General features: G+C 40.3%; 1 protein-coding gene across 1 annotated transcript in view; it reads right to left on the bottom strand.

The window, feature by feature from the left end:
- Positions 1–11,049, bottom strand: part of gcn1 (GCN1 activator of EIF2AK4) — a 27,843-nt gene extending 16,794 nt beyond the window's left edge. Inside the window, exon 1 of the mRNA XM_046034070.1 lies at positions 10,889–11,049. Within this exon, the coding sequence (XP_045890026.1) occupies positions 10,889–11,049 (161 nt within the window). The remainder of the gene's footprint in view (positions 1–10,888) is intronic.
- Positions 11,050–13,454: the final 2,405 nt, after the last annotated feature.

Here is a 13,454-nt window from a genome sequence, read left to right as displayed (position 1 = left end):
CAGTTCCTTTGACCTCATGATTCTCATTTGCTCTGACATGCACTGTGAGCTGTAAGGTCTTATATAGACAGGTGTGTGGCTTTCCTAATCAAGTCCAATCAGTATAATCAAACACAGCTGGACTCAAATGAAGGTGTAGAACCATCTCAAGGATGATCAGAAGAAATAGACAGCACCTGAGTTAAATATGAGTGTCACGGCAAAGGGTCTGAATACTTATGACCATGTGATATTTCAGTTTTTCTTTTTTAATAAATTTGCAAAAATTTCTACATTTCTGTTTTTTTCTGTCAAGATGGGGTGCTGAGTGTACATTACTGAGAAATAAAATGAACTTTTTTGATTTTTGGAAAATGGCTGCAATGAAACAAAGAGTGAAAAATTTAAAGGGGTCTGAATACTTTCCGTACCCACTGTATATTGCACATGTTAGTAAACGGTGTATTTCACATTGCCACCCCTAATTACTGTCACATGCCAGAGAGGTTATCATGCTGAGGCAATCTCAGAGTACAGTAGTTTCATGGCGCTTTGGAAGAAGCTGCTTAACTGTCTACCCATTGTTGTCTTTACAGGTGCCAGAGGAGCTGATTGCAGAACCCCCCAGATGTGATTTGCTGTGTCTGGCTCTACAGGAGAGAACAGCTCCAGCTTCCAGCTCTTCAGCGCCTGCTCTGCGCAGCCTTTTCTTTTGACACACAACACTGGGTTCTTATCAACAGATTCTAACATTATAATAACTCAACACATTTCAAGTCATACAAAACTACTTTTACATTTGTAACCTTTTAATATTGATGTTTTCATATGTTAAACTATTGGTTGTGTATTAGGAATACTTTGTTATAAAATTGATCAGACTAATTATACTTAAAATAAAATCACATTCTTCATTAATCATCAGTTTCCTGTTTATTGTAAATTGTGTGATCTAAACCATATATATTAGTTAACAGCTGTAAATGAAAATATTAAGATGGTATTTATAGGTTAACATTTTGTATATATGTTAGTAGAAAGTAAAAAAATGAAAGGTTGATGTTATATAGTGTTTTATTTTGATTTTATTTCTTTAAGAGACAAATGTGACATTGACTGAGAAGTTACTCTGTTGTCAAAAACAAAGAATTATCTGCACACTGAATAGTTTTAAAGCCCTGTAGCTGGTGTCATTTATTCCAACCTCTTAGAAGCTCTTGTATGGTTTACATTGTATAGACTCACCTATTTCCTAACATGTGCATTCAGTCAGCTCTGTGACCTCAGAATTTGTAAGGTCACAATAAAAACCACCTAGTGGGATTCATAATTATTCTGCGCAGATCCTTCTTTATTTCAGCAGTTACCCACATGATGGTTTGGATGTGTGCACAAATCAGAACAGCAAAAGAGGCGGTCTTCAGAAACTTCTGTCTATGGTTACTGGGTGTATGGCTCCTTATTTTTCTTGAAGTATAAGGTAGAAAGTAAAAATACTCCTGCACACACAGAAATACTCTGCATAATTACTTTTCAACATTTTATGTTTGGGAGTATTTTCACTTTTTAACTTATACTAGACTGATGTTCTTAAGCAAGAGTTCCGTTTTAATGTTTCATGTGGGGCGGCTGTGTCTCAGGAAGTAGAGCGGGTTGCCCGTTAATCGCAAGGTAGGCAGTTCAATCCCTGGCAATCCCCTGAAGGCAGCTTCCGATTTGGCAGTAAGAGGAAAGTTAAGGGGAACTTAAGTGAAAGTTAACTTACATTGCTGAGCGACTGATTCTCTGTTTTTTGCACCTCTTACTGCGGTGAAAGCTGTTATGCATTTTAGGCAAAGCCTTAACGCTGTCTGAAACACTGAAAAAACTTTATTTTATTTGTGAAAATGAAAAAAGGGCGATTTCACTGCTTTTTTCACATGCAGACCACATTAGACCAGGTCCAGATACAAACTCACTATACTTAGAGATCTCAAATCTGGACTAGATTGTCCCACAGACTCTGATGTTTCTTTTAAACATAGTTTCAGATTTGTGAAACATTTATTCAATTTGTGAAAATGCTTTAAAGGGCAATTTCACGGCTTTTTTTGCTTGTAGACCACATTAGACCAGGGCCAGATCCAAAACCATTATACCTAGAGATCTCAAATTTGGACTAGATTGTCCCACAGAGGCTAAAATTTCTATCAAACATAGTTTCAGATTTGTGAAACCTTTATTCAATTTGTGAAAATACTTTAAAGGACGTTTTCACTGTGAGATTGTCCCACAGAGGCTAACGTTTCTTTTAAACACAGTTTCAGATTATTGAAACTTTTATTCCTTTTGTGAAAATACTATAAAGGGCTACTGCAAAAACTTTGTAATGTACCATGAAGTAGACCTGGTTGCCAGCGCTAAACAGCCGATCACATGTCCTGCTACTTGTGATGCATTCAGGCAATGTCAGCAGAATGGACACAACCGCAAAAACACTCCATGGTTGAAGCATTATTGGCATAAGGTTGTTGCTTATGCTAACCTTAAAGTCACAGTAAATAAACATCATAAATTAGCTGCATTTGTAGTACTACGTATTTTTTGTAGTTTGTTACAGAGTGAAACCAGATCAAACCAAACTGTGTACCTAGAGCTAAGAAATGAGCAGAATCGATGCCTTAATGTCTTAATATTGGGTTTTATTTGGATGTATCGGACAGTGGAGGTTCTGCAATCTCTCTGTTGATGCCTGTAGTTGATGTAGTTAGTATATAGTAAATACATAATATATACAATATATATAAACACATCATAAACATAATCAGAGGTGAAATAATTATTCAGATCCTTTACTTAAGTAAAAGTACTACCACATTGTGAATATACTCCACAACAAAAGTACAAAATGTTCTCAGTTACATTCCATTACAGTTATCACTGCATTTATACATGTAAGTGTTAAACTATATGTTTAATATGTTCTTATTTATTTGCATAATGAAGCCTCTGGACTTTGACAGACTCAGAGACTCAAAATGCAAGATAACTACAGAGTTTAATGTATCAACAGGGATAACACACGACAACAACAGTTTAAACAGATACAGGGTTATGGCAGACAGGAAAAGGCTAAAAACTGGAATACTTAATAAAAAATCACAACATATACTACATGTTTTCCCCACCATTTATCCAACAAATATCATTTGAAGAACACACATTTTGCCTCATATCCTGCCCCCTACTCTGACTCTGATTGGCAAAGGAAAGAAGTACTAACCAATCAGAGACAGAGTTGTAGAAAGGCCAGGTCCCTTGGTGTGAAAAAAATTTTAGTGGGACAATCTAGTCCAGATTTGAGACCTCTAGGTATAGTGTTTTTTTTAGTTATGTTTTTATACAAATCAAACCATTTTGTGATATTATACCGCTGTGGTTAAGATTTGATTAGAGCTTATGTTAGTGTATTCATTTTAATTTAAAGTTGTTATTTAACATTTCTCGTTGCAAGCTGTTTTTCAGAACAGCTTTAACAAATGCTTTCAAAATGTAAAGGGGACATTCTGATTCTGAAATGTTGCCAGTGTAAATGACACCTATGGCGGTCAGCCTTTTTTTAATTTCCTGTGGCCGCCCCGTCCAGGCTGTGATTGGTTGGTTCATGAAAAGTGACATTGACAAGCTGCATGAAAGGCACCCAAACTTCTCCCTGCTTCTGAGAAAGGGAACAGGTGAGCGTCACGTAGTGCCCAGAGAACCTGATATGGAGAGAGAACCGGCAGCTTGGGAGATGTCCCGGTATGCAAGGAAAAGTCCCAGTATGCCAAAGAATAAAATATTGAGGTACAAGCACTGCTTGTAATGGAGAATTATTTCATTGTTGTATTGGTAATTTCACATAAGTGAAGGATCTGAGTACTTCTTCCACCACTTTAACATCTAACAATTTTTTTTAACACACACACAATCACACACACACACACACACACACACACACACACACACACACACACACACACAAAATTACTGTTTTATTTATTTATTTTATTTTAATTTTTAATATATTTTAATTTTTCTAACACAAACACACAAGCTTTAATTACTTTGCCAACAATGCTATTGTTGTTACACATTCATGCCAATAAAGCTAATTTGAATTAAATTAAACAAAATACTTCATTCTTGCTCTGGGCTACTGGTGTTAGAAAGTCACAAAGTCACCAAACTTCACATTATGTCTCCCAGTTGATGGACCAGATCTGACCTTTACTATCCTGCTGCTTTACAATCCTTCTGCAGCAGCGCACACTGTGTTTCCCTTATTTTAAAATTCACCCAAGCACTCTGAATTGTTAAAAGGACACAAGTGAACAAGCAAATAAGCCCACAGAGCCTGAGTCTTTAAGAGGTGCTTCTGCTGAGCACCTAATATCTGCCAATCTGCAATTGGTTTTATAAACCCAGGCCTGTGCATTTTTTTCAACCCATCGAGCACCCTGTAATCTCTGGAATTACAATGCAAATGAACAAAAGAATCCCCAAAATATGAGACCCGTGGGCTTTGCCTGACAGCAGCAAGAGATGGCCTCCTCTCAGGCAGTTTCTGCACAGTTAAGTGCATTGTTGCGTTAGTCCCAGTGGTAACTGTCAGCTGGCATGATGCATTTCCATAAATCCACTGAAAGCTTTTGATTAATGTAATTGGCTTGGCTTCAGTCACTGCACTTTTATGCATTTATGATTGCATCAGGGAGATGGCTGCTGTTCGCCCTATTACTTTACCAGCCTTAATCATGGACGGTTTAATGTATACAGTTGTTTCTATGATGAGGTGTTTAATGTTTTGTTGTGTAGGTCATTGGGAGGTACAGTAAGTAGGAAGAGTCCCATTAAAAGCCAAGAGCTAAATTCGAAGGGATAGTTTGACATGTTGGAAAACACACATTTGCTTTCTTGCTGGGTTAAATGAGAAGATTGATACCGCTCATGGTATTATGCTAAATATGAAGCTACAATTGCATCTGATTAGCTTAGCTTAGCCTAAATACTAGGAGTAGGGGGAAACGGCTAGATTGGCTCTAGTCCAACAAACGGAGACTCCAGGAATTCACCGTGCCTGTAAAACCACATAATTTTTACACTTATTTATTATTATCTGTAAACAAACAAATAAAAGTAAATAAAAAGAGCGGTTTCCCTCGGTTTTCGGGGCACAGGCACAGGCATGGGATTGTTGTCAATCTTCTCATTCAACTCTCAGCAAGAAAGCAAACAAGTGTATTTCCCTAAAAGTCAAACTAGTCCTTTAAAATGAAGTGACCATAGATATGAGGTAAGAGCTGCATCTACAAGATGTTTTGTCGTTTGTGGTTGTCGTGTAAAAAATATTTTTCACTTCAACTGGGGGATTCAATTCACATTTTAAAACATTGTCACCAGGCTCAAAAAAACCAAACAGGACATCAACGATATCTGAAATTTGCACCTTTGCAGTGCTACCGTGTTGATCACAGATGCTTCTGTGGTGTCACTGAGCATGCAGCAGTTTGTCTTCCTGACATTTAGATCTATTCTCTATCAGCCCTGCCATACCTCCAGCCAGTTCCCTCTGTTATTTGTCACTACTATGTACACTGAGCTAATACTGCTGCCGGTAAAGTTGTCGTTGTCGTTGTCAAACAACAAAGAGTTGTTCTGAGATTCCACGAACAGTAGCAGTATACCATTTGCCTTACCTTCATAGGACAAGAATACACTGGACCTTTGTTTTATGGGTCTAAAGGGATCAAGGGTGGGAGGTGGAGGAGGAATTGGTGGCTTGATCCTTGTTGTGATCACTGGACCAGGATATTACATGTGGTGCACATTACTTTAGACTGAGAAACCTCTGGTGGGGCAGGTCTGGACTGATGCAGCTCTCTGGCTTTGCAGCGAGGCTCATGCAAATGCTGGTCTGTGTGTCAGCGATCAACTGACAGTAATGATGATGTGCATTGATTGTTGCTTATCTCTGGATCAAAAGATGACAGGCTGTAGGGCATGGAAATCTAAAGCCACATCCTCTTAAAGGGGCTATATGTAAGCTTTTGATTTTAATAAATCAAATTTTCATTGCCTTATTGTCAGTGGGCTCAAAACTCACTTAGAAATGAAGCACACGCCTGTTTACTCCGTTGCTTGCATCAGCCACTATTCAGCCCGAGCCTCTCTCAGACTACAGCAACAACACGGCAGCTAGCGACATGCAGTCCACTAACACCATATAACAACCGGCTCACAGCAAAACACAGGCTAAGGATACAAAACAACAATAAAGGTTTATGTGCTGAATCCCATCAGACCAAACAGGTTCAGATGATGTCAAGTAAGAACAAAGTGAGCATTAGTAAAGCTGGAGAAACACAGAGAAAGTCGCGTTAGCTCGCCGGCTAACGCCAAGCATTTGCTAATGTTATCCGGTGCAAAGTTGTATCGCCTTCCATATTACTTCACCAACTAACACGACCCATGTTACTATCCTGTGTACCACTGTTGATTTAGCCTGCAAGAAAGGATGTAACGGTAAAAAGCAAATGTGTAACGTTAGCCTACAGTGATGCAGCCAGCTAACGCTACAGTAGCTCTGACCTGCTGTTTGCTTCGTAACGTTCAGTTTATGTTTATTGTGGTTTTACCAATACTCAGGTACCTCGCTTCTCCACTTCTCAGTCGCTGTAACTAACGTGACCCGCATAACATAAAACACTGATAACAAGACAAAACGGTCACAACAACACAGAGGAAGAGCTTCCACTATCACTAGTTAGTTAGTTGATAAAACTATTACTGTAACGTTGCAGTGGGAGTTTACCTGAGGTCTGTCTGTTCTCCCTGTCTGTCTGTAGCTGCTGTCACTCTGCCTTTTTTCGGGAGTATTGAGCCGATGTGCGGCGGACTGCGCTGAATGAAAGGTACGGCGCCGGTGTTGATCTGCCTTTTAGACAGGAACATCGAAGTAACAGAACCTGAACATGTCTGGAGAAAAGCCACAGCCTGCATGCAGGTGTTCCTGCGTTTATTGTGGTATTTCTGTATGAAAGTGGTAGTGTTTCGGATTATGCTCGCTCATGAGTTCAAACGAGCACGCGTACGAGCACACACCTGGTTGCAATCTTAGCACTGCACCGCTAGTGGCCGCTGGAAACTCCATAATGCCCCTTTAAGGTAGCGAGATGTCATTTTGAAATGTAATGATTATCTGTGGTGTTTTACACCAAGTGACACCAAAAGGAATAGAGATCTTTGTGGTTCAAGAGCGTCATGCCACTACTACTTTGTGTTCAGTGCAAATAAGCATGATGCTAGCGTGGCTGTAAACTTGTCTTGCTATACACTTTGAAGTGGTTGCATCTGAAATATGAACATAATTAGATTGATTTATTCAGGATAATGATTCCCTCTGATATTCTCTGTTGGACTGCAGACTTCACACTGGGTAGGGTATGAATTTTACAAAAGTGATGCCACTGTCAATTTAATGGTTGACAGTTTATGGATGGTTGCTGTACAGTTTTTTAATCTCGCTGCAGGGCAAGAAAAAGAGGATTGGTAGATTAAAAGATGATTAATGTCTTGGTACAAGTCAGTTTACAACAAGGCAACATTTTAAACAGCTGAAACTGAGGTACTGTTGGACAAATCTGGTGAATGAGAATGTTTTGTACAGCCTATCTATGGAATAGTCTTGACAAACTTATGAATAACTACAGACAGGAAATACCTAAGTATGAAATAAATAAATTCTCTCTTTTTTTTTTTTTTTAACTTATCTATCACCACAATAACATATTATATATATGTTATTTTCTTCAGGCTATGTGCCGTTTCAAACTCGACTGTGGCCTGGACTGAAATTGGTAAGGCAGCAGACAAAATGAGTTTTGAGAGTGAGAATGAAAAGAAATGATTACTATTAACAAACACCACTGAGAGGCTGTACCAGCAGCATAACGTAGTTATGCTGGGTGCCGGTGCAAATATTTTCCTTAGGCACGGACTAACCAGCCTTTGATCAAAACCATGGACGGCGGCTACCTGGACGCCAAATTAATAAAGCACAGAACTATAGCCATCAAGATAAGCACAGCAACTCATAAGTCTACAGGTATGATCACACAATTGCAAATGGGCCTATTCATCATTTATCTACACTGTGGCAAAGCAGCAGACGTTACACGGACAGGTTCAAAGTAAGGAGGTAAAAAGAGGTAACAGTCACAACTTACATCACTGATCCTACTCTAAACAGAAAGAAATCTGTAAATCACCAATCAGGAGTTCACTCTACGGGCCATTTGCTAACAAGATCATACAAGAAAGAGGATGTGAGGATACGCAAGCAGCACATTATCGCGAATGACAGGGAAAAGATCATTGGACAAACAGATTTCCCAATTCCCAGCAAGCACATACATTTTTGGAACATTTTAATAACAATAAAAACACAAACAAAAATATATTAATGGAAAATAATGTAAGGGGGGGGGGTTAAATAGCTGCCATTAAACTTAAGGAGTAACAGTGAAGTGAGGTCTTGCAGGCCTGGGTGCATTATTATCAACATTGTGAACGATGGGTGTAAGGGATCACCAAAGTCATTACAGTTAATCCTCACTGGGAAATTAATGCATGTACAAAATGTCATGCCAATCCACCCAATAGTTGTCAAGTCATGTCTCATGTCACTAAAAAACAAAAATGTGTTGGATTCATCATCTTTGTTGTATGTCTGTACAAAGAAAATCATGGCCATTCAGGCATTTTACAACCTCCACATTTAATTAAAAGTGAGGCAGGTTGTACTGCAGATTCTTCAGGTTGTTAAATACAGTCCTGCAGAGATTAGTAGACTATTTTGGGAGGACCCTCCATCATGTCTGATGTCTAATAATAATAATAATAAATTGTATTTCTATAGCGCTTTTCAGGACACTCAAAGACACTTTACAATAAAACCAGTAGTTATGTACATTTAAAAAAACATAAAATAAATAAATCGAAAAATATATGAATGATAAGTACAAATGCAAGACGCAAGATCAGCAGATAAGATGCAAATATCAGCCTGGGATATCAGCAAATCTGAATAAATATTGTTGTAACCCTCCAGGAAGGGAACAGTAGGTGTGTGTGTGTGTGTGTGTGTGTGTGTGTGTGTGTGTGTAGAGGAAAGTGGGGGGTGGTGGTGGTGATGGTGCTCCTGGCTGGTGATTATGTCCTCGAAGCAGCGATGCTGATGACAGTGAAGTAAAATGATAGTCCTTCAGTTCGTCTCTGGAGGGACGCCTCCCAGTATCCAAGACTCTGCTTAGCTCTCCAACACCTGCCTCCACTCTCTCTCACACACACACACACACACACACTCCAGTCACACACTCACACACACACACACTTTATCAGACGGAGAGAGCACTCACAATCACTTACTCATGGATATTATCACACTTAGGGGCAGCATTAATGCAAAGATACACATACACACATTTGTACACATTTGTAATGTCCTTTGAGGTGCTTAATTGAACGCATGCCACTTTCAGGCCTGGTCATTTCAGCATTTACACATTATGCAGCATAGTTCATTATATCAGTGTGTGTGTGTGTGTGTGTGTGTGTGTGTGTGTGTGAAACTATTGTATCTAATTTAGCAGTGTTGCACCATCAACTTTTATTTAACCTCCTCTGTAAGTTAGACTCTCCACAAATTGTTTTCAGACATTTGAGACATGAGTTGATGGTATTCAGGGATGGGCAGTGTTTATGATATGATGAATGATATATTTTGTAGTAATCTACTAGTCTATGAGATGATCATAAAAACGCTGCCTGTGATCGTTGCCTACTCGGTAATTTGACGTGTTAAGATCAGAACAGAAAATTGATCCAGACCCAAAGAAGGTCAGGGTTAGAAATGTAGGTTGCCAGCTTTCCATCTTTTTTGAGCATAAACAGCCACAATTCTTAACAGTTCCTGTAAAGTTTTGGTGCGTTTTAGAAGCCTAGGCTAAAATTGTCAGTTGTGCACAAAAAAAGTGTTTCAGTTTTAAACTATTGGTTACTTTAAAACTAACCTTCATCTGGATGATCACAGGGATATGGGAATGCTTGATCTGTCGCATAATGTCAGATTTATTGCATGACTCATTAGTGAGGAGAAAAGTTGTTAGACATTGTCCACTTAATCAAGTGAGTCTGGTGAAGGGATAGATCAAATAGATAGAAGGTTTGCAAAGTGCTTTCATGGCACCTTGGAAAAACTATCTTTAGTGTTTGATTTTTTTATACATGTCATGGCTGTAGTTTATTTTGATACCCTTAAAAATCTTATTATCTTATTTTAAAATACATTTTGATGTATCTTCGTCCATCCCTTATGGTAATAAACTGTGAAGATTTTGCCATGATTTCCAACAGCCAATCTAATTACTGCTGTTTGCCTCTCTGTTACAGGCTGCTGTCATCACTTGTTCTCCTGCTCACAGCGTCATCTGCTACTTCAAGACACTCTGAACACCCTAATCGCCATCATGCAGTCTCTGGCTAATGCCATCTGAGCTATTACGCCCTGCCTCTTGTTGCGCCCTGTCTCTGTGCTCAGGTGGCCATCCATCTGTTTTTAGAACAGTCCGTTTTTCAGTCTACTTCCACAGCATTAAGCCAGAGGTTCATTTGTCCTCCTTTTATGGTCATCCCTATTTTTCTTTTACCTTATCTAATGGTATATAATAAATAAACAAAAAATTAATAAATAACAGTAAAAAACAGACTATGTGTAAGTATACTTTCTCTAGGACTTGTGATCTAACTTGTGTCAGATAAATATCTGGTATTTCATTTGTTTAATTAAACTTAACTAAATTAGCTAAGTCAGGATGACACTGGCTACTACTGGTAGGACATTCGTAGCAGCCTGGTGCACTCAATGAAGGACCTCTGCCTCCTGAGGAAAAACAGCCTGCTCTGTCCTTTCCTGTAGAGGGCCTTGCTGTTGTCTGTCCAGTCCAGTTTCCTGTTGAGCTGCACCCCCAGAAACTTGTAGATGTCCACCATCTCTACCCCCTTTTTATGACAGGGTTGTGCATCCTCTTGCTGCGTCTGAAGTCCACCAACAGCTTCTTGGTTTTACTGATGTTTAGCTGGAGGTGGTTGCTGTCACACCATCCAATGACGCTCCTTATTTGGTCTCTGTACTGCTCCTCCCTGTCATCTGTAATACCGCCACCAATGGAGGAGTCGTCTGAGAACTGAAGACAGCAACACAATTAGAAGTTCCAACAGTGTGTCAGACACTGGACCACCAGCTACCCAACTAAAAGCTAAAAATACTCCTAGTACAACTTTTGTAATTAGCTCCTAAAACTAGCTTTCACGCTGCTCTATTTCATGGGGTTATTTGGCTTGCTGCACTTTATGAAAGGTAGGGAGCAGATTGTATCTGCCTTTGAGCCTGGTAAAGTTTGTGACAGGCAAGAGACAGAAAGACAGAACGATCTGTTTGTGAAAAGCCAGAGCCGACCGTTATGTGAAGGCACACATGATTGTGGGATAAAGGCCTTTTCACACAGGATAAAGCTGCAAACTTTTGTTCAGTATAAATAAGCAAATGCGACATAAATGCGGATATTCTTTCCGTGCTGACCTCCGTTTGAATGCGACACCTGTCACCTTTCCCCTAACGGCCACCACTTACAGATATACTCCAACCAAACACAATTAACATGAAAAGAACATAAACAACAACCAATGAACGCCCCTAATCCGTGTGTTACACGATTTTAGATACCTTGGTACATTGGGGATCAATTTAAGTCTGACACACAACCAACAAGAACGCCGGCCTGCTGCTATTCACCATCAAATAGAAATTATATGCCAAATCTAGTTACCTGCCAATGTGGCAGGTAGCGTTCCAATATTTGGCCGCCAAACGGAAAATCCACCCGCATTTGGCGGGTGGCGGGTGTTAATTTCCATCCCTGGTCAGCAAGCTCAGCGACTGGAGGAGGCGAGCTGGGGCTGCTCAGCAGTGGTACTGTGGAGTCGCATATGGACAGAGGGAAGCAGAGATGAGGCTACTTGAGGAGGTGGAGGGGGGTCCGGCCTTCATGGTTGAGTCAAATTTGTTGAAAAATTGGTTTAACTGGTTTGCTTGGTCCTAATATTAAAAAATTTTGTCATCTAGCTGACGCTTTTATCCAAAGCGAATTAGAATTGCTATTTATATCCAAGGTTACATGCCTCTGGAGCAACTAGAGGTTAAGGTTGCTCAGGGACACATTGGTGGATGCGTTGCAGTGTGAATTGAACCCAGTACTCCCCCACGAAAAGCATGCATCTTATGCACCGCGCCATCGCCATCCTTTGTTCTCTCTGCTGCTCCTGCTGGCCTGTTCATGCCAGTGATGAGCAATCTTTTTCTTGTTCAGCAGGGATTTGATGTCTCTCTTGATGCAGGGCTTGTTATTGGGGAAGCAGCGTATCCTCTTGGTGGGGTTGATACTCTCCTCACAAAACTTGATGGAGTCTGTTGTCCTGTAGCACTCCATCAGGGCAACCTCGGCTTCCTACGACCAATATATATTATATTTTGATTAAGGGAGTAAAATTTAGTGGGGATGGTAGGGAGTTGTCCCTGGCTCAGAAGATTGCTGCAGTACAGGACTGGAGTCATTTGGAGCTCAGATGGAACGAGAGATGGCTGCAGCTCATGGGGAACCGGAGGTTTGCTACTGAAAAGCTATTTAAATAGAAAACGCAACACTACCACCACGCTACTGAGAAATGTAGTTACATGGCACTACTTGTAGCGACACTACTGCTCAACACTAGGAGCTGGGCAGCAGGGAGGACAAAAGCTGAGCAGCGAAGGCTCTAGGGCACAGGGCAGCAGAGAGGCACAATGACAGTGAGAGCCATGCTTCCTTCCGGAGGGGTTCCCTGAAGGTGGCTCCAGGGCAGGATCTGGTAGGAAACTGGCTGGTACAGGACTAGACGACAGGCTATCTGGCTGGAGGCTAGCAGTCTGGGTGCTGTCTGGCTCCAAAGTGACGTAAATATAAGAGAGAGAATTGATAACAATGAGGGACAGGTAATACTCATTAGGCCGGAGCAGACCATCAAACAAGGTGGAAAACACAGCAGGACAGGAAAACAAAGTAAAACAAGAGACACAGAACTAATGAATAAATGACACAAGAGAAAACAAGATCTAATACAGAGAACAGTAAAACACAGAGACATGACAGACAGATGAGGAACGATTTACCACAATAAAATAGGAAACCACCCCACTTTGACACCCTTCACGTAATGTGGAAGAGGGATGGTTGAGGTGACTGAAGATGTATTATCATGACCTGCAGGTGCTACCAAGGGACAGATGGAGAACTACTTCGCCTTGACGAAAGCTCCCCAGGCTCATTTCCTATCCCTTTCCTTCCTCCTCCTTTGTTTTG

The sequence above is a fragment of the Micropterus dolomieu genome, linkage group LG21, assembly GCF_021292245.1.
Source record: "Micropterus dolomieu isolate WLL.071019.BEF.003 ecotype Adirondacks linkage group LG21, ASM2129224v1, whole genome shotgun sequence".
NCBI lineage: Eukaryota > Metazoa > Chordata > Actinopteri > Centrarchiformes > Centrarchidae > Micropterus > Micropterus dolomieu.
The sequence above is the reverse complement of the archived record's forward strand: the minus strand, read 5'-3'. Positions and strand labels throughout refer to the sequence as shown.